Consider the following 22,303-nt stretch of genomic DNA (forward strand, 5'->3'; position numbering starts at 1 on the left):
GCACTGGGGCTGGGACTAGCCCAGCAATGGGACTGCGGGCATGGGTGTAAGACTCAAGGCTCCCAGCAGTCACTAGGGAGCTTACTCATCTTGCTTCTCCCATCCCTGACCCTGGCGCTTCCCACTCTAGGGTCTGTTGGTTTGGGAGCTGTCACTGCCTTCTGGACTTAAGCTTTGCCCCCTTCACCTGCCCCTGCCACCCAGGCCCTCAGTCCCATTGCTGGGCTAGTCCCAGCCCCAGTGTCTTCAGTTCTTACCCTCAAACCTCTGGTATCTGAGGACTGGGATGTCTTGCCAAGTGCTTACAACCCATGGGGGTGCAAGTCAGGTGGAGTGGTTCCACTTACCTGCTCCACCCACCCTGTGTGTGTACTGTATGTGCATGTGTGGATGTGCTGGAGAAACTGCTCATGTCCAGGGAAGGCCAGCTGGACCTCAACACCTCTGCACACCACCAGGCAGCGGTGGGTAGGAGGCTGCGCAGTGTGTGGCTCACCTGTCCAAGGCAGGGGTCAGGCGGTACTCTTTGGTGGCTGACAAGATGGCTTTGATCAGATTGTCTGCAGACAGAGGAGAGAGGTTTCTGTTACAGGGTCACTTATGTTTCTATAAAGTGTTTACAGATAGGCCGGGCACGGTGGCTCACGCCTGTAATCCCAGCATTTTGGGAGGCCGAGGCGGGCAGATCACGAGGTCAGGAGATGGAGACCATCCTGGCTAACACGGTGAAACCCCGTCTCTACTAAAAATGCAAAAAATTAGCCGGGCGTGGCAGCAGGCGCCTGTAGTCCCAGCTACTTGGGAGGCTGAGGCAGGAGAATGGCGTGAACCTGGGAGGCGGAGCATGCAGTGAGCCGAGATCACGCCACTGCACTCCAGCCTGGGCGACTGAGCAAAACTCCGTCTCAAAAAAAAAAAAAAAAAAAAGTTTACAGGTAATCCTACTGGAAGGCACAAGTTCCTGGGGGCTAGAGTGAAAGTGGAAGTGGAGCGAGCTCTGGACACGAGGATGCTTTGGGCCACTGCCCTGACTTTATTCCTGACAAAGGAAGTGAAGGCAGGAAACAGATAGGCATATCACTGCCAGGAGCCCGTCCCTAACACTAGCATGCAGCTTCTTTCCCAGGCTTCTGGGAGGCTCAACTGGTTTTCTGAGGCTCTGTAGTCAGGTCCCAGGGCATGCATTCCTAGGCCAGGGCCTTCCCTGGAAGCTGGAGCATGAGGTCTCCCCTGGAATGGGAGTACTTGCTCAGAGCTAGAGACCACCTTGTGCTTATCTCTGTGTTCCCACCCAGCAGATACTAGGAAATGAACAAGGAGACACCCAACAGCTGAAGAGCTCACCACGTGCCTCATTATCTGACATCACCTTTCCCTCACTTTCTCCCTCTCACATTGCCAATCCTGAATCCTGCTCTTTGCCAGGTTGACTTTACCTCCTCACCTCTTTACTCCCTGAGCCTGGCTCTGCCCACCTGCACTCCACTCAGCAAGGACCCCTGTGACTTCTGTGCTCTCAGACCTGTGCCCACTATTTAGACCTCATCTCTTCGGCCTCTCTCTGGCTTTGGCAATGAGGACTGCTCTTCCAAACTGGTATCATGAGCGCACTACAATATAATGTATAGTGAATAGCAAGGGTATTGGCTTTGGAGTCAAATACTGGCTGTGCTCTGTGACCTTACATAAATCATTTCCTTTGAGCTTTAGTTTCCTCATCTCTAAAATGAAAGTAATTCCTATTTTGTGGAGTTGTTAGGAAGATATAAAATAATGTACATAAAGACCTAAAAATAAAGTAAACTGGTATCACCACAATGGAGAGCATCTTAATAACATCAAATCACCACAAAGATGTGCATACACTAAGATCCTACAACTATGCTCCTAGGCGCAGAGCACTGACAAAGTCACACGCTGGCTCCAGGAGACATGCAAGAGTGTCCGCTGATGAGCTGTTTGTTACAGCAAAATGTTGGAGGCAAGCTGAATGTCCACCAAAAAAAGAAAAAACAGATTAAATGTGGTGTATGAAATCCTATACAGCCATTAAAAAAAAAAATGACCTAGAGCTATATGTATCAATATAGATAAATCTCAAAAACATATTCAAAAAAATGAAGAATATACATACACATATACACAAATATATGTACATATAATGACACCATTTGTAAAGTCTAAAGACATGTAAGAGCGGTACTATATTTTTAATGAATATATAAATATGTAGTGAAAATACATAAGGCTGGGTGTGGTGGCTCACATCTGTAATCCCAGCACTTTGGGAGGCCAAGGAGGGAGGATTGCTTGAGCTCAGGAGTTTGAGACCAGCTTGGGCAACATGGTTAAACCCTGTTTCTACAAAAAAATACAAAAATTAATCAGGAGTGCTAGTGTGTGCTTTAGTTCCAGCTACCTCGGGAGCTGAGGTGCGAGGATTGCTTGAGTGCAGGAGTTGAGGCTGCAGTGAGCCGTGTGTGTGCCAGTGCACTCCAGCCTGAGTGACAAAGCAAGACCCTGTCTCAAACATACATAAACAAGGCATAAGAATGCCAACACTGAAGCCAGGATAATGAAGAATAATGGCTTCCTGGGGAAGGAAGAGAATGGAGTGGGAAGGGCTCCACAGAAGCTTTAATTGTATCTCATGTTTTATTTCTTAAGCTGAGTAGAAGGTACATCAATGCTCATTATTCCTAGTATTTTTTGTATGCTTGAAATATTTCTTGCCGGGCGCGGTGGCTCAAGCCTGTAATCCCAGCACTTTGGGAGGCCGAGACGGGCGGATCACGAGGTCAGGAGATCGAGACCATCCTGGCTAACACGGTGAAACCCCGTCTCTACTAAAAAAATACAAAAAACTAGCCGGGCGACGAGGCGGGCGCCTGTAGTCCCAGCTACTTGGGAGGCTGAGGCAGGAGAATGGTGTAAACCCGGGAGGCGGAGCTTGCAGTGAGCTGAGATCCAGCCACTGCACTCCAGCCTGGGTGGCAGAGCGAGACTCCGCCTCAAAAAAAAAAAAAAAAAAAGAAATATTTTTTGTAAAGAAAAGATGTCTCCAAAATTAAAAATAACAAACTTATACTTTTTTTGTTTTTGTTTTTGTTTTTGTTTTTGAGACAGAGTCTCACTCTGTCGCCCAGGCTGGAGTGCAGTGGCCGGATCTCAGTTCACTGCAAGCTCCGCCTCCCGTGTTTTTTTACGCCATTCTCCTGCCTCAGCCTCCCGAGTAGCTGGGACTACAGGTGGCCGCCACCTCGCCCGGCTAGTTTTTTGTATTTTTTAGTAGAGACGGGGTTTCACCGTGTTAGCCAGGATGGTCTCGATCTCCTGACCTCGTGATCCGCCTGTCTCGGCCTCCCAAAGTGCTGGGATTACAGGCTTGAGCCACCGCGCCCGGCCCTAAACTTACACTTTTTTAAAGGAGAGGGGTGGAGATGCTGGTAGAGGTAGCTGAGAGGTCATGTTAAGGACTGAGAAGTATCCCTTGGATTTCTCTAGGACACTGAGCAGTTTCACTGGAATGGTGGGGTGGGATGGGCAGGGATGCAGATGTTCTTCAGGAGTAAATGGTAAGAAAGAGGAGGCAGTAGGTGCAGTTAATCCTTCCAGAATGAGGTAGGGAATCCTTCCAGTTGAGTGAGAATGAGGTAGGGAAACAAACCTTTAAGCAATGTTCTACACTAAGTGCCTTCAGATATACCTTATGGTGGGCTTCAGGAAAGGCCGCAGATTCCCTCCTTTTCCCACTTCCAATTTCACCTTTAAGGAAGAGCATATTGCTACTAAAATTAGCCAAGGTCAAGGATATGGATTGGGCTTTGTTTTCTAGGAGGAGAACCTCAGCAGAAAGAGTACACATTAGCAGGTGCTCTCTGCTTGCTGGCTGATGGGCTCCATAGCAAACTTCCCTGGCCTTTGTAGCTATCCCTTCTGAGTCTCGAGTGCAGATTTAAGAGAGAAGAGTGGCCTTCTTTGCTGCATGCACCCAGGGAAAAGGTGTTCTTCATATGGTTTAACCCGACCCATTAGATTTGTCCTTGGAGGTCTGAGGTCAAAGCTCCAGTTCAACAGTGCTTTTCCTGGCCACTGTCTTCTTTTCAGGGAGAGGTAGGCTGGCTGAGTAGAGGGTTCAGGTATTCTTGAGTCACCTGGCCAAATGATATCACCCCTTTAGCTGTTATTTTATGTAACTCTGACCACAACTTTACACAGTAGTATAATTCTCTCCATTTAACTGCTGAACTAAAGCACAGACAGGTAACTTGTCCAGGGTCACAGCTAGTAAAAAGGAAGTATGGGGATCTGATCCCTCTCTGCCTGACCCATAAGTCCAGATTATTTTCCACTATGCCATGAAACAGCACAGAACCTGACAAAGAAGCAGAATTGTTTAACTACTAGGGATGGGAAAGTCTTAAGTTAGGAGGGAGCTGTGTGGGTGAGGTCCCCAAGGCAACAGAAGGGGAGTTTTTAAGAGGGCAGGGGAAAGGTTAGCCTTGGACAGAATAAGGAAGGGTTGGAAGGGAGACGAGGTTGAGGTGAAAAACATCAGGATGGGCTGATAGAGGGGTGTGGGGCACTCCTGGGGGACAGTCTCTTATCTCTCTGGGAATGTCACTACTATACCTAGTACTCTAGTGTTCTTGTCTATGGCACGCCTTTCCTGTGCTCTCACAGCTCCTTGTACTTCCCTCACCAGAACCCTGCACTCTGAGTATCTGTATCTCTGCTATACTGGAGCTTTTTGAGGAGAGGAACCAAATGTGTCCACTTCACTGTTGTATACTTAGCCCCTGGAAAAGTGGTGGGATCTGTGTACATATTCCATTAAAGAAGAAGCCGGGCACAGTGGCTCATGCCTATAACCCCAGCACTTTGGGCAGATCATTTGAGTCCAGGAATCTGAGATCAACCTGGGCAACATGATAAAACCCTGTCTCTACTAAAAATACAAAGGAAAAATTAGCCAGGCATGATGGTGCGTGCCTATGGTCCCAGCTACTCAGGAGGCTGAGGCAGGAGGATCTTAAAGGTGGTGGAGATTGCATGAGCCGAGATCATGCCACTGCACTTTAGCCTGGGAGACAGAGCAAGGATCTAAAAAAAAAAAAAAAAAAAAAGTGAAAAAAGGAAGGGAAAAAGGTAGAGATTTGTTGATAGTAGAGGAAGGGTGGATTCTTAGCATGGGGACTTCGAGGAAGTAGCTTGTCCTGAAGGATAGGGAGACAGTCATGGGGGTGAGATGTTAATGTAGGTCAGGGTTCCCAACATACCTTGACCTTTGATCCCAAAAGGCGGCACAAACTCCCGGATTCTAGCCCACTTGCGAAAGGAGTCATCCAGGAACATGGGTGCTGGCTTGGAGAACCTGGAATATAACAGGACTGTTGAGGATCACAAAAACGCAACAGGCTGGAGTCCTGGTGGCACTTCTGTGCGTCCGTCTTGGCTAAGGATAGGCTGGAAGCCCCCTCTGATTCCGGCATACCCCCCTCCGCCCAGCCTGTTCACTGGGTTTCTGTTGAGGGGTTTGACAGATCTTGTTCAGTGGAGCCTGAGTCTCAGGGAGTAGGCCTGGTCAGTCTTTATTTGGCCAGCTGTAGGAGTGGAGAGACAAGATTTGCTCAGCAAAGATCAATTTCTCAGAGCTAGAAGCTCTCCGGAAGGTTGTGCAGGCATCCATCAAATAGTCACTGCTGCCCACACTGTTCCTGCAATCTGGGAACACAGAGATGAGACACTGTCCAGTTGAGCAGAAATATATCCAAAAATACAACCAGTACATGGAGACAGATTTTGGAGAGAATTCTGGGAGATGGACCACCCACAGTGAGGAAGAAGGAGAATTCATGGTGAGAGGGCAAAGCAGGTTAAAAGCTATAGGAGACAGAAGTTTGGTAGGGAAGAGAAAGAAAAAGCAGAGTACTAGGAGGCAAGGCCAAGGGGAGAGGTTTCAGACCAGTAGGAATTTGAGTGCATTTGCTGGTGGAGAGAAAGAAAGAGAGGAGGCTAAGTTCCTGTGGAAGTGAGGAAGGATCCAGAGCTTCAGGGGAACAGTTGATCTGGGCCTGGAGGGGAGATGGGGGAAAAGGTGAGAGAAGGAGGGTGAAGTGATGCTGAGCTCGGGGGAAAGAACAGGCAAGTCTTACTCTTCTTGGAATGGGCAGGGAAGGGACAGGCTTGGGGAGGAGGAGACGAAGTCTGAAGGGAGGCAAAGGGAAGTGAGGAAGAGGGAGAAGGTGCAGCAGGAATTGAGCTCTTCAGAGATGACTGGAGAGCACAACTTCACATGGGCGCTAGCAGCCTGCTTTGAGGCCATTTTCAGGGGACCTGGCAGCCCCAAAGATGGCCAGTCCCTGATCACCCACTGTGTGCTAAGAACTCTGCCATGTGGCCTGCTCAGGACCTTCCTGGCCATAAATGAATGTCGGGAGGCCTGGGCCTCCCTGGCTCTGTCTCGTTATTTCTAACTCACCCTGAATCAGCCACTGAATAACTGCAGGCTGCAGGGGTGGCTCTCCAAGCCCAGAAGCAACCACAGCATGGATTTCTCATCCCTATCATCACTAACACCATTATAACGGGCAGTCCCAGAAGCAACAGTATCAGTTATCACTCAGAGGTCTGGTATTATTAGAGATTTTGACATGAACTTGAAAGAGGCAGAAAACTCTGAATCCTGCTCCCTCCCCCATCACTCTTGCTAGGAAGATGTCAACACTTGGGAGCTCGGAGCCGGGTCCCAGCAACTAAGTCAGTGCACTCCCCCTAGCATCCCATGTAAAAGGGTAATGCATATTTCTTGTGCCAAGTATATAAAATCTAAGTAAATTAATATATTTGATGTTTTGCCAGAGACTCTGAGGATCCTGGTCATGGTCTATGTGTAATATCAAAGCAAACATGGTCCCTGGATAAGCCTGCACCAAGAACCTCTTCTTCTGTGTCAGGACTGAGCTTATAAAATTTCTGGAAAGTTTCTCTCAGAGTCAAGCTTGGACAGGATTTTATCTGCTTTCCAATATGTACTAGATGTCATATGCTAATAAAATATGCCTAAGATCTAGCCAAATAATCTTGACTTTTTTTTTTTTTTCCTTTTCCTCTCTCTCCTTTCTTTTTATTCAGAGGACTGGAAAGTTCAGTAAGTTTTACTTTTAAAAATACCTCATTTTTTGTGCAACCTGTAACGTTAATTTTGGAAAAAAATACAGACAAGCACACATGCAAAATAAAAATACCCATAATTGTACAACACAGACATAATTAACCTTATGGTATACATCCAAACTGATTTTCCTTTTCCCATATTACTTTGTAGATTGCTTTGTAGACTTTCTCCTACTAAACAGAGACTGTAGTCCCAGCTATCTGGGAGGCTGAGGCGGGAGGATTGCTTGAGCTCAGGAGGTTGAGGCTGCAGTGAGGTGAGATCACACCACTGCACTCTAGCCTGGGTGACAGTGTGAGACCTTGCCTCAAAAAAAAACAACAAAAAAATTATTGATCCAAGATTGGGTTCAGGCTGGGTGCAGTGGCTCGTGCCTCCAATCCCAGCACTTTGGGAGGCCAAGGCAGCCAGATCACCTGAGGTCAGGAGTTTGAGACCAGCCTGGCTAAAATGGTGAAACGCTGTCCCTACTAAAAATACAAAAATTAGCCAGGCGTGGTGGGCACGCCGGTAGTCCCAGCGACTTGGGAGGTTGAGGCAGGAGAGTCGCTTGAACCCGGGAGGTAGAGGTTGCAGTGAGCCAAGATCACACCAACTGTTCTCCAGCCTGGGTGACAGAGCGAGACTCCATCTCAAATTTTTAAAAAAGACTAGGTTCAAGTGTTCTTGGCTAGAACTGATAAAGTTCTCAGTGGCTCTGCACAGAATGCTTGTAGCAGCCACTGAGGATCACCGCCTAGATCCATCCTTTCTTTAGGAGATGCTACAATACTTCTATAAACTTTCTCTCGTAACTCTTTGGTTGCAGTCCTACAGAAAAGATGAGATAAAATGTTTAATTTTTCCCCTTATTTACCCATTTGCAGAATAATGAGCTGATTCCTTAGCACCCTCCAAAGATGATTAATGAGGCTTTTTTACATTTTAATCATTAGGAATTCAGACATTTTCATGTATTTGATATATGTCAATCTACTGTAATTTCTGTAACCATTATTATGTATTTATTTATTATTATTATTTTTTTTTGAGACAGAGTTTCACTCTGGTTGCCCAGGCTGGAGTGCAATGGTGCGATCTCGGCTCACTGCAGCCTCTGCCTCCCGGGTTCAAGTGATTGTCCTGCCTCAGCCTCCCGAGTAGCTGGTATTACAGGTACCCATCATCATGCCCGGCTAATTCTGTATTTTAAGTGGAGATGGGGTTTCACCATGTTGGTCAGGCTGATCTTGAACTCCTGACCTCAGGTGATCCGCCCACCTTGGCCTCCCACGGCGTGAGCCACTGAGCCCACCCAATCATTATTTTTTGATGTTTAGATTATCCCATCTTTGGCCAGTGGAGTCTTTTCAATTCGGCTCCTGAATCTTCTGGACACAACCCAGTAATCTTTGATAATGTCCTGGCTTTCTTGTATGAAAAGATGTTCGCGGCTGATCTTGAACATTTCTTACCCCGACTTGGAATCTGTCATTTTCCCAAGGAACCCTGGTTCCTTTCAACTGGTAATGGTATTTACAGATCACCATCAGAGTAGTTAGGGAAGCTCATGTTATTATGGGTTAATCATTATTTCCAGGCCAGTCAAAACTAGGACATACGCATATTTCCTAGTTCTATGTATGTAGGTTATTTGTCCTGTAGAGTGACCCATATTCCATATATTCCCAGTTACATTCAGATACTGTTGAGCATGTTCACTTGTCCCATATATATCTGTTACCCAGGCTGGAGTGCAGTGGCGTGAACACAGCTCACTGTAACCTCAAACTCCTGGGCTCAAATGATCCTCCCACCTCAGCCTCCTGAGTAGCTAGGACTACAGACATCCACCCCCATAGCCAGCTAAGTTCTCATTTTATTTTTAATTTTGGTAGCGATGAGGTCTTGCTATGTTGCCCAGGGTGGTCTTGAACTCCTGGGCTTAAGTGATCCTCCTGCCTCAGGCTCCCAAAGTGCTGGGATTATAGGCGTGAGCCACCATGCTCAGCCTCGAACACTTTCCACTTCGTCTCTCTCTTTTATTAGGCCTTTGGCTTTGGATTTTCTTTCTGTAGCTGCTCTTTCTATTCCTCGAATGATTCAACCAGCTCTCCTCTAACACTTCTGCTAGTTGGGTGCATCTCTTTGCAAAGGGAACTCATTTTTTCCTCCGGTGTATATATTTTTAAACTTTTCATTACGGAAAATTTCACATATAAAAAAGCAGAAAAAATAGTACAGTCAACCCTGCCACCCCCATCACCCAGATTCAGCAATTTTCAATCATGGTCAATTTTGTTTCTTTAATACCCCATCCACTTTCTTTCTATACTATTTTGAAAATTCCCAGAAATTATGCCATTTCATCCACAGAATATTTCAGCATTATTTTCTAAAAGATAAGGATACCTTAAAATGTAAACCATACCTAAACAACCTTTCTTAAAGCATTATCACACCTAAAATTTTGACTATAATATTTTTTTTGAGACAGGCTCTTGCTCCATTGCCCAGGCTAGAGTACAGTGGTGTGATCTGTGTTTACTACAACCTCTTGCGCTCAAGCACTCCTTCCACCTCAGCCTCCTGCGTAGCTAGGACTACAGGCATGAGCCATCACACCTGACTTATTTTTTATTTTTTGTAGAGATGGAGTCTCACTATATTGCTCAGGGTGGGAATTAATTTTTTGAGGAAAAGAATATATTATTCATTTGTAACTAGTATTTCCAATACAAAATTAGGATTATAAGATTTGTATTTATCTTCTTTTTCTTCTTAAAAACAGCTTTATTGATATATAATTCACATAGCAAACAATTGTTTACCTACTATATTTGACTTTATATTTGTATCTCTTTTAAGCTGACATCCTTGTTTCCAGTGACATTAACACAATTACTTTTTTTGCTTGATCCTAACATATACATATAGAAAATGTATATAATGGTTTCAGAAAAACAATACCAGTATACTACTAACACTATCATTACTAAAAACAATTTAAGGTTTCTTTGCAGTTCTTTTTGCCTTAGGCTATACCCCACTAGAAGAACAGACAAATTACTTTGCATTTGCCAGTTGAAATAATTCCGCTGAGTTTAATTCATCAATGACATGATACATAGTTAGGTTCATTTGTTTCATTCTGCTTTTGCTTTCAAGGGAGAGCTTTTCCCTCATTTTAATTGATTTTGTTTAATGATGATATAGAGTTTTGCATAGTTACACAATTAAATCCACAAACAAAATATATTCAAAGAAGTCTAGCTTTCATCTCTGTCTGCCTGTTACATCTAGTCCCACACAGTATTCATTTTTATTAGTTTTATTGTGTCCTTGTTTTTTTGATATAAGTAAATGATACGTGTGTGTGTGTGTGTGTGTGTGTGTGTATTCCTGTTCCCTTCTTTATTCACTAAAAAGGTAACACAGTATACATACTGTTTTGTCTATTTTTCTTTTTTTACTAAACACTATATCCTGGTAAGCACTCCATTACAATTACATACTGGATAATACTTCATGGTTGATTATGTACCTTATTTTATTCAATCAATCTCCTGGGTTGTTTCCAGTCTTTTGTAAAGTAGGTTCTACTAGTAGTGGTTACAACGAATAACTTAATGCATATGTCTTTTCTACTTGCCAATGTATCTTTGAAATAGATTCCTAAAAGTGGGTTTGCTGGATCAAAGGGAAAGTGTGTATCTTTAATTTTGCTCCGTACTGCTAAACTCCCCTCCACAGGGATTGTGCCATTTTGCAATACCCACCAGTGATGTATGAAATTGCCACTCCCCCACAACCCCTGCAACCTCACCAAGAGTACACTGTCAAACGTTTTGATTTTGTTAGTCTGATAGAAAAAAAACAGCATTTCGCTGTCATCTTAATTTGCATTTCTTTTGTTCTGAGTGGAATTTAGCATTAGTTCATATATGGAAGGGCCATTTACAGTTCTTTTTCTATTTTTTCCTTCTCTTTTTTAAAAGTTCTTTATATATTTAATATATAAACTCTCTGAGATACAGTTACAAATATTTCCCCTTGTTTGTTTATTTATTTACTTGGGTTATGGTGTTTTCTCCCCCCCCCCCCCCATTTTTGCAAAAGATTTTTATTTTTTCTCAAAGCAGGAGGCAGAAAGCTGCAGCTATGGTCATTCTTGGCCTCCCACACAATAGGTTTTGTTGTTGTTGTTGTTGTTTTAAGTCAAATTTATCAGTCGTTCCCTTATTGCTTCTGGAGTTTGAGTCATAGGAAAGTTTTCCTCATTCCCAGGTTATAGAGAAATTCATCCATACTTTTTTAGTGCTTGTGTGTTTTCATGTTTTACATTTAAATCTCTGGTCTATTTTGGTTGGTGTAAAGACCAGATCCAATTTTATCTAGTTCCACAGGACTAACAAAGGCCTCTCTTTACCTGTTCTAAGACTATCCTGTGGTTTTTCTTCACCTTTTCTTAGGAGATTTGCATGCTTGTTTTAATTCCTGGTTTTTCCTCCTTGTATCACTGATTGCAGCCGCATGGATTCCCTCAACATGTCCTGTGCTGTGCTCTAGCCTCTTCCTCCTCCTCCTCCTCCTCCTCTTGGCCACAGGCATGCTTTCATGGTGATGGGTAGATCAGGTTTCAAGTTCGGAACAAGGACTTGGAACACTACGTTCTTGTTACCCTAGAACTCCTAGAAAGGACAGTGGTGGATGTGGAATTTCTAACAATCACAGCCAGCACCTTAACTTTCCCTAACATCATCCTCACCTCCATCACTACATCACCATCACTTTTATTACCAAGTTTCAACTGATCATCTACCAACTCTGCCATATTCACTCAAGGTTTCAGCATCTGTCTCATATTCTATGCAAACCCAATTCTTGCTCAATTATTTTCAGAAACTTCAATGCCTACAACTCTGGCCTCGAAGATGACTTACTTGACTCCAGTGACCTCCTCATCTTCACTCCACGTCAGCCACTCAGTTCCACAGCCACATTCTGAAACTCTTCATCACTTTTAAAATATTAATCTCCGATACTCTCTGAATACAATTTCTTCATGTTCTATTTTCTCTTTCTCTCCTTTGTTTTCTTCACTCCAAACCCACTTGATTTCTATACATACTTCTAGTCTATTATCTCTCTTGGCTAGATCCCATCCATCTCCTCAATCTCACTCTGGCCAGGGGCCTATATCCCTTGGTTCCACTGTCCTTTTGTCCTACACATTAGGCAAAATCCAACCAGAGATTGATCTAACCTTACACTGTTGTACCTTTTATATTCGAGGGGCTGCGAGAACACACACACATATACACTAAAGTGCACTGATGCCACCACAAATTTATGAGGCATTAGGTTCTCGACTTTGCTTAGCAGCTATTCCAAACGTTCTCTACTCTCCATAAACTCTATCCTTTTCCAACTCTCTTTAAGCAGGTATCTTTTCTCTCACTTCACAGAAAAACCAAGACCATCAGGTAGGAGCTCTCTCAGTTTCTGGCTTCCTTACCCACAAATCTATCAGTCCCTTTACCTATTCTTAAATTTGGCCTCCTTACAAGACATGGTCCCATGACACCAAAGCAGATCTTTCTATCATGCTATGGGTTCCATCTCTGTTTGTTTCTCTTTATGCACACAATAAGGCTCAGGTCTCTCCCCTGTAAAAACAAACAAACGAACAAACAAATTCGACAAAGTTTCCTGGCCATATACCCACTTTAGCTACCAGCTTCTCTTTCATCCCTTCATGGCAAAAGTACTAGGAAGAGCAGTGGATATTCTGTCTCCACTTCTTCATCTCCTAGTCACCCTCCTATCTAATGCAATCTAGATTTTACTCCCCTGGGACTACTGTTATATACTCCCAGCCTAGCACTATTTGTAGACATGTCTGTCTTCATGCATTTACACATGCATTATCTCTGCCTGAAATGTACACCTCTGCTCTATTTGCCAACCACTTGCCTTCTCTATTTGTCTGGAAAAAATGCATACTTATTCTTAAAAAATTTTTTTAATAGGTACATAATAATTGTACATATTTATGGAGTATAAAGTGATGCTATGATACATATAATGTATTGTGATCCAGTCAGGGTAATTAGCATATTCATCATCTCAAACATTTATCATTTCTTATTTATTTATTTTTAGACAAGAGTCTTGCTCTGCTGCCCAGGCTGGAGTGCAGTGGCACGATCTTGGCTCACTGAAACCTACGCCTCCCAGGTTCAAGTGATTCTCCTGCCTCAGCCTTCTGAGTAGCTGGAACTACAGGTGTGCACTACCACGCCCAGCTAATTTTTGTATTTTCAGTAGAGACAGGGTTTCGCCATGTTGGCCAGGCTGGTTTTGAACTCCTGACCTCAGGTGATCTGCCTGCCTCAGCCTCCCAAAGTGTTGGGAAGACAGGCGTGAGCCACTGTGCCCGGCCAACATTTATCATTTCTTTGTGTTGAGAACATTCAATATCTTCCTTCTAGCTATTTGAAACTATATATTATTGCTAACTACAATCATCCTAGAGTGCCATGGAATGCTAGAGTTTATTCCTCCTAACTAGCTGTGATTTTGTATAATTTAACAAGTCTCTCCCTATTTCTCCCTTCCCAGCCTCTGGCATCCTCTGTTCTGTTTCATTCTTATTAAGTTGAAAGACTACTTCTCTGGACAGTCTCCCCTGACTCCGCCAGGGAGGCTTGCACTCTTCCTCCAGTGTTCCCACTGCACTTTGTTCATCCCCTGTGAGGTGGCTAGGCGCCTGCAGAGGCCCTGGAAACTGGGCTGGGGCCCATAAACAACAGGAAATGTGGGGGTGGGGTGATGGTAGATGGTGTGTGTGTGTGTGTGTTAATTACGCAGGTGGCTTAGCCTCATGCTATATGCCTGGAACAGAATCCAGGGGCTTCCGTCCAGACCAGTGTGCCAGTCTGGGGGCCTGGCCAGGGTGGAGGTGGCCCTTAAGGTGTAGAATGACTGGTCAGACTAGCGGGGGTATGGGACGCCTGACCTGCTTGCCCTGGCCTAGGGGGTAGCAGGGCAGGGTGGGGCAGGCTCCAAAAGACAGGCCTGAGCCCGCCAGCCCTGCCAGCACCCCGGCACGCGAGGCGGCCTCAGGATCAGGTTTCAGCAGGGTGTGTGTGAGTGCGTGAGAAGGACAGGGGAAGGAGGAGACGGAAGTTGCACTGGAACTTGCCAATCCTTTCTCCTTAGATTCCACAGCCTAGTAGTTTGGGGGTTTCCGGCCCTAGGAGAGTACATGCTGAGTGTGGATCTGACCCCTGTGTCTCTCACAGCATAGGTGGAACCTCAGAAGCCAGGAGGCTGCCCTGCTCACAGACCTGTAGACTGAAAGAGGACTATGATTAGGCATAAGGGTCAGGCTAACCAGCCAGGAAGGGCAACCTGGGGCCCTCCTAAGAGATCTTCCAGCTTATTTAATGCTCAAAAATGTGGCTTAGGTGCAGCGTAGAAAGTGAATGTCCTCAACTCTGGTTCATCAACCTAAACCATGTTCTAAGGCTCGGAATATTAAGCCTGTATCCACAGACTGGCACAAAAGTTGACTGGTCTTATTAAGGAGGGAGGTGAGGAAGTAGTTATGTGTGGGCACCAGCAGATCCAGGGTAGGGTCTTCCCCTTAGCTCCTACCAACCCAACTGAAAGAAGTGCTTCCAGATATGGGTTTGCTGGATTAGGGTAACAGATGGCTTCAGCTTGCCATCTGTGCCTGGTTGGTTGGGTGGTCAGCCTTTTAGCCACTTCTCCCAGTGAGTTGGATGAGTGCAAGCAGCCCATGAGACAAAGGGAAGGCAGAGCCCAGCAATGAGTTCTTAGACCAGGGACCACAGCACATCAGTCCATTAGATTCAACCACAGGCCTTGGCTCTCACAAGGTGAGACTGTCATCCAACAGGATGAAGTGAAATCCCATAGATCCACCTTCCTAGAACCTTCTCTGAGTAGTGGTGGGATAGACGTAACGCAGGGAGATAGGTGTTCTAGAGTCTACATTGTCTTGCTTGGGATCTAACCGCTATAGCCCCACCATAAAGGGCCACGCACAGGAAGAGCCTGGTGTATGTCTAAGCAAGTAATGCAAACACTTTCTAAATGCCCTGTCAAATATATGTCTTGCTGAGTTCCCCTTGCTGACCACTTGAATGAATCCCATGGGAGATGGGTCCTATGGGAGAGCAGGAGTCAAAGGAGAAAGGATGGTACGTTTAAGAACAGGTGGGCATCATATGTCCTGAGAGAGGCAGCTCAGAGATAAAGAGACAAACATCAGGTGCCAACCAACAAGTACTATTCCAAGCCTGTTCAGGAAGCTCTTCTTGCTTCCACATCTTATGTGGGACTAGATGGAGCTGGAAAACACAGCCCCATCCAACAATTGCTTGCCTACTCAGTGCTAGGTCCTGTGCTGAGTACGAGCTCGGAACCTAAAGGTAAATTAGCCTTGGTCCTTTCCTCAAGAAGCTAGTGGTAGAGACAGGTAGAGAAATAATCATAAGAAAATATATGTCCACATTCTATATTCTGGAATAGCATCCTACATTTTGCTACGAAGGTCACTGACCAACTTGAGGGTATAGGAAAGACTTCTCAGAGGAGATAATGGCAAAGCTGAGCTAAACCTCGAAAGACAAGTAAATAAATGTTGAGAAGGGTAGTTGTAAGACAAAAGCACAGAAGAGAAGAGAACCATAAGTAACTGTCCCTTCAAGATAAGAAGAGAGAATGCAGAGGCTGGAGGAGGGAAGCAGCCCCCACCAAGGGCAGAGGCAAAGGCTTCAGCCTGGCACCCTCCCCACCCTGCACCCTTGTGACTCTGCCCTCTAGTTCCACCCAGGCAGGTGGAGCAACGTGTGAGGAAGAATGAGTGGGCAAGTGCATTCTGACTAGGTGTAAACAAAGCAGCTGAAATGCAAATACTGCACAGAAGGAAAAGGCCAGGCAGGGCGTGCATCAGCACTGCAGGGCCGGCCTGGTGCCTGAGGCTGTGTCAGGACCAATTTCAAGCTGGATCATCACTGGTATTTTCAGGCACTCAGTTCATGCTCTTTCTTGTTGGCATGTTGCAGTGGATATCCACATCGCTTCCCGTCTTCTACAATAGCATCCCACTTTTCATTCCCTATGCTCCTGGTTCGGCTGATCCCCGCCACTGCCACTGGGATCAGCACATGTCCAGGCTGACCAACCAGGAGACCCCTTCCTAAGTGGCTCAAGAATGGGCACCTGGCCAGGCATGGTGGCTCATGCCTATAATCCCAGCACTTTAGAAGGCTGAGGTGGGAGGACTGTTTGAGCCTAGGAGTTTGAGAGCAGCCTAGGCAACACAGTGAGACCCTGTCACTATGGAAAAAAAAAATTGAAAAATTTAGCCAGGCATGGTAGTGCACGCCTGTAGTCCCAGTTACTTGGGAGGCTGAGGCAGGAGGACCGCTTGAGCCTGGAAGGGTCGAGGCTGCAGTGAGCTATGATCTTGCCACCGTACTCCAGCCTGGACAACAGAGTGAGAGCCTGTCTCAAAACTAAATAAATAAATAAATGAATAAATAAATAAACAAATAAAAGAATCGGCAGTTGACATAAGTGCTACACACCATGGTCTTCTCTGAGATTTCATATTTGGACGCTGGGGGCTGTGGGAGTCTCCTTTTTTCTCTAAGATAGTGAGCTATACAAACCATGCAAGCCTAGAAGAGGGTCAGGCAAACTACAGCCTATAGGCCAGCTGCCTGTTTCTATAAAAAGTTTTATTTTATTGGAATACAGCCACACCTATTCATTTAAACAATGTATGGCTGCTTTTGTCCTATAACAGCAGAAACTTGTGATATAGACTATATGGCCCACAAAGCCTAAAACATCTACTATCTGGCCCTTTAAGAAAAAAAAATGTGCCAACTTCGAGCTTAGAACTGCTGGAGCCATCTTTTATGGCTGCAGGGAGAAAGACACTGTTTGAGTCCTAGATTGAGGTGGGCCTAAAGATAGTTCAGGTCCTGAACTTCACAGTTATGTAAACTAATACAATTTCCTTTTTGCTTGAATTAGTCTGATACGAGATATTACCAACTGCAACTGCTACCTAGAAGGTAAAGGTTAAGCTCTTCAGTCTGATTTACAAGGCAGGAACCTCTCTAGCCTCAGATACCCCCTCTTCTCCTTCCTTTCCCTACGCTTTAGCCCCGTACAACTACGTATAATTTCCAGAGTTGGCCAGGCTCTTTTAACGCCTCCATGCCTCTATACCACTGTTCCCTCTGCCTGGGATTCTTATCTCCTTATCATTCACACGCTGAACTTCTGCTCATTCCTCAAGACTGGACTGTGGCATCTCTACCTCTCTGAGGTCTTCCCGGAGCCACACAGGACTGACCAAGCACTCCTCTGGGTCATCAGTGTTCTTTGTGCACAGTGAGCTCTTAGCACATGCTAATGTTATGGCCCAGTTCCCCAGCAGGCTGTGCGGCACCCCCGGCTTGCAGCCAAGCACACAGCAGGTGCTCAGCAAATGCCTGTGAGCGGTAAGAGACAGGAGTAGCTTGGGGTGACAGCCTCCACCATGTGGATCTTCCAGGGCCAATCCAGGCCAATTCCTGCTCACCTTTGGAGGTCTGGTGACCGCCTCTGTGTGGATCCTCATGGACACTTTGATCTCCTTGTTCCAAAGCACCAGGCTTCCAGTGATGTTTCCAATGTTCGCAGATACCCCCACCCCCGGTCTGAAATACTGCCAGCTACTGCCCCCACCCCGCCTGCCTAGGAACGGTGGCCACATCTGTGTCCAGACAGGCTGGAGCCACATGCATGACATGTGTGACAGGCAGGGAGGCCTGTGCTGAAGGAGGAGAGGAGAGGCTGAGCCAGAGGCCCTCAAGGGGCCAGTGCCTGGGCTCCTGATGACAGGCTCCCACTGACTCTGCTGACAGCCTATGCCTTGTGTAGAAGAAGGAGGGAGGGAAGTGGGGAATATGGGGGAGGAAAATGTGAGCTGAGAAGCTGCCATGACAGGCAGGCGCCCCTCCCCCAGGAAGAGCCTGGTTGATGGCCAGATGGTCTGCAGAGGCCACATAGCCCAAAGAAACGGTCCTATTGGTGACCAACATCTACCATCCATGTCTCCAATATGTGCTAAGCCCCAGCTTATCTCAGGCTCTGTGCTAGTCACTGCGAATATAAAAACCTCAGAGGCTGGGCGTGGTGGCTCACGCCTGTAATCCCAACACTTTGGGAGGCTGAGGCGGGTGGATCACCTGAGGTCAGGAGTTCAAGACCAGCCTGGCCAATATGGTGAAACCCTATATCTACTGAAAATACAAAAATTAGCTGGGAGTGGTGGCGGGCGTTTGTAATCCCAGCTACTTGGGAGGCTGAGGCAGGAGAATCACTTGAACCCGGGAGGAGGAGGTTGCAGTGAGCTGACATGACGCCATTGCACTCCAGTCTGGGTGACAGAGTGAGACTCTGTCTCAAAAAACAAAACAAAACAAAACAAAACAAAACAAAATAAAATAAAATAACTCAGAGTCCCTGCCTTGGTGGATAATGGGTGAGGCAGTCAAACAGAGAGGCAGTTATGAAATATATGATCAACGTCACAATAATAACAACAGTAATAACAGCAATGAACAACTGAGCTCTTACTGCGTTCCTGGCACTGTTCTAAGCGCTCTCTCCATTTTCGTATTTAATCTTGCAATGACCTCAGGATGGGCACTATTTATATCCATGTTCGTATTAACCGCACTACTTCTGGTAATACATGAAAGTCACTGGCCCCTTAGGGAACACACTATTGGGGAATGGAGAGGACAGAACCAACTGCAGGGGTTGAGGAGGGAAAGAAGTGAGAAAGTGTTGAAGACAGAGATCAGACAATTCCTAAAGAGACTTGGTAGTGAAGGAGAGGACAGAAGTGGAATGGAGGCTGGAGATGAAGTAGGATGGGGAGAACTGAGATGTTTGTATTCAGATGGAAAGGAGTCAAGCAGAGAGGGGGAGCAGGTAGGTGACAGCAGGGGTAACAGTGGAATGAAGCCCGGGAGGAGAGGAAGGGGATGGATCCAGAGTATAAGGGGAGGAACACAGAAGACAGGATATCTTTTCCCTGGAAAGGGAGGAGGATGTGAAGATGGCTACTCCAATAGGTGAGCTTAGAAGTACGGAGAACCTGAGAGAATGCTCACCAGATCGACGCTTTTCCCTGGGAAGATTTGGGATTGTGGTGTGAGGGTGTAGACTGTAGGGACTTATGAATAGGAAAGATTTGGGATAGTCACCATGGTAAGTCACACTGACCTCTTAGCACTTAGCACATGCTAGTGTTATTGCCCAGTTCCCCAGCAGACTTTGTGGCACCCATAGCTCTCAGCCAAGTACACACCAGGTGCTCAGTAAATGTCTGTGGGCTGCAAGAGACAGGAACAGTTTGGGGTGACAGCCTCCACCATGTGGATTTTCCAGGGCCAACCAGACCAATTCGTGCTCCCCTGGGACAGGGACAAGGATTGCTAAGCTGTACACAGAGGCCGGAGAGCATGAAGCCACAGTAGTGCCAAGGCTGTATTTGTGTGTTGCCAAGGCAGTGGTGCTAAGCAGCCCAGAAGTAGAAGCAGGAAAAGTCGGATGGATCCAACCACGTTTGGGCCCTGCTGTAGCAGGTTTGATGGAAGGACAGGAGTATGATGGGATTCAAAGCAGTGGTGAAAATACCAGTGATATGCAGGGTCACGGTGCAGGAGCAGTGGCTCTGGCTTTGATGGTGAGGAAGGCAGGGGCCAAGCTAATGTAGTTGATCAAGCCAAAATAGGAGTCATTCTTTTTTCTCTTTTAGTCCCATATTTCCAGATCCTCACAAAGAGCAACACCTATTTTACAAACGAATCTCCCTCTTGCCAATTGGATGGCATCCCTTGGAGTCATTCTTGACTCATCTCTTTTTCTTGGCTGCCTCTCATTCAACTCATCAGCAAGTCCTATTAATACAATCACTAAACATATTCCAAATTCATCCACTTACCTCTCTCCGCTGCTATGACCCCAGTCCAAATAATCATTTCTGGACCACTATGATGGTCAATGAGCAGCTTCCACTCTTTTCTTTCAGAGTCCATTCTCTCAAAGAGGCCAGCATGATAAATCATCAACCATACCATGCCAACCATGCCATGAAGGTTTGAACCTTCCCACTGTCTCCAAATAAAGCCAAACCATAGGCTAAAGGGCCTAATGCTCACCAGTGTCTCACCACACCCCAGATCCTACTCCTTCCTCACCCTGTTACAGCATACTGGCTTTCTGTCCAGTCCTTAAATACAAGCCTTTTTCCAAGTCTGCAACTTTCCAGAACAGCTCTGGATCTTCCCAAGGCTGGTCCTATGTTTTCAATCAGATTTCTGTTCAAATGTCACCTCCTCAGGGATGTCTTCTCTGACTCTTCTGTCTAAAGTGGGTTTCCTGCTGCAGTCATTCTCTCATGTCATCTCCTCTTGTTTTCTCCGTAAGCACGTATCACTCTTTGTGCATTGCTTCCTCTCTCCCACGTGCACTTGTTATTATCGGGAGAGTGTAAGCTCCATGTGAACAGGAGCTGCCCATTCTGTTCACTGTCATGCCCCCCAGGACTTAGAATTGTGCCTAGCATAAAAGGTGCTGAATAAATATTTGTTAAGTGAGATCAGAGATCTGCCTCCCACCAAGTCTACAAAACTACCATGTCTGCTCTTCTCTCTTGATAAAACTGAGCAAAATTCCATTCTTCTATCAAAGATCAATTATTTCCACATGCGCAACGTCTTTCTATCTCAGAGTAAAGGCTGACATCCTTACAACAGCCTACAAGGCCATCTATGATCTCCCTCACCCCAACTTCCTCTCTGGTCTCATCTCCTACTACTCTCCCTCTGTTCACAGTCCCTCAGCCACATTCCTTGCTTCCGTAGGGTCTTGACTACAGCTCTTTCCTCTGCTTGGAATGTTCTTCCTCAGACACACATTTGGCTCATTCCTCACCTCTTTCCAGTCTTTATTCAAATCTCTCATTTCCTGTGAGGTCAACCCTCACCATCCTATTTAATAATGCAACTTACTCCTGTCACCTTGCCATACTTTCTTTCTTCCCATGGCATTTATCTTGTGGTAATTTACTAAATATTTTACTTCTTAGTTGTTTATTGCTCGTGTTTTTCTGGTAGGATGTACACTTTCTAAAGCAGGATTTTGAGATGAGAATATAATCCTGGATTATCTAGGTGAGCCCTAACAGCATTTTTAATCCTTAGAGGAGAGAGGTGGATTGAGATTTGACCACACACAGATGAAAAGGCAATGTGACCACAGGTCAAGAACAGAGAGATGCGAACACGAGACAGATGCTAGCAGTCGCCAGAGGCAGAAAAGGCGAGAGATGGATATGCCCTAGAGCATCTGGAGCGAGCCCAGCCCTGCTGACACCGGGATTTCAGTCCAGGAATGCTGACTTTGAACTTCTGTCCACCAGAACTGTGAAAGAATCACCTGTTAGGGCAGCCACAGGAAATTAATACAGATATGTTACTTTCTGAACCCCTAGAAATGAGATTCCTGGAAGGGAAGGTTTCAGCCATCTTCTTTCCTCTGCTAAAGAGGGAGACAACATGACAGAGAATGAGCAGATGCTGTCCTGTGAGATGAGACCCTATACCTTCAGGGGAGGGGCACGAGGGCAGTCACTGCTGACCACTATCTGCTCTGCATCCCATCACTGCTTAGAGTCCCAGGCAGATTTTAAAAAGAAAAGGCTGGAAAATGTGACTGTTTACAGGTGGGTTCAAGTTCCAGACATCCAGACACATATATCTAACTGGGGGCTGCTGAATCTCCATCTCCAACTTAGACCTGTGTTCTGAGCTCAAGACTTATATATCCAACTGCACCTGGAGTATCTTGCCCAAGATACCCTACTAGCACCTAGGCTCAACATATCAAAAAAGGAGTCCATTATCTTTCCCTAAACCTATTCCTTCTCTCTTTTCTTCAGTGAAGAGCGTCCAAATCACAGATTAAGGAGAAACCTATCTGCCTGTTGCTATCTCTGGGGTCTTGAATGTGGCCTCTGTGTTTCTCTGCCGAGAAGTGAGAAGG

The 22,303-nt window shown here is 45.8% G+C and overlaps 1 protein-coding gene across 5 annotated transcripts in view; it reads right to left on the minus strand.

Annotated features, from left to right (window-relative positions):
- Nucleotides 1-22,303, minus strand: part of ST3GAL3 (ST3 beta-galactoside alpha-2,3-sialyltransferase 3) — a 235,976-nt gene that overhangs the window by 29,390 nt on the left and 184,283 nt on the right. For all 5 annotated transcript variants that reach the window (XM_023221372.3, XM_023221374.2, XM_023221373.2 and 2 more), the window contains 2 exons: nt 5,280-5,374; nt 497-560 (listed from right to left, as the gene is read on the minus strand). In XM_023221372.3, the coding sequence (XP_023077140.1) occupies nt 497-560; nt 5,280-5,374 (159 nt within the window). The remainder of the gene's footprint in view (nt 1-496; nt 561-5,279; nt 5,375-22,303) is intronic.

Source organism: Piliocolobus tephrosceles, chromosome 1, assembly GCF_002776525.5.
Source record: "Piliocolobus tephrosceles isolate RC106 chromosome 1, ASM277652v3, whole genome shotgun sequence".
Classification (NCBI taxonomy): domain Eukaryota; kingdom Metazoa; phylum Chordata; class Mammalia; order Primates; family Cercopithecidae; genus Piliocolobus; species Piliocolobus tephrosceles.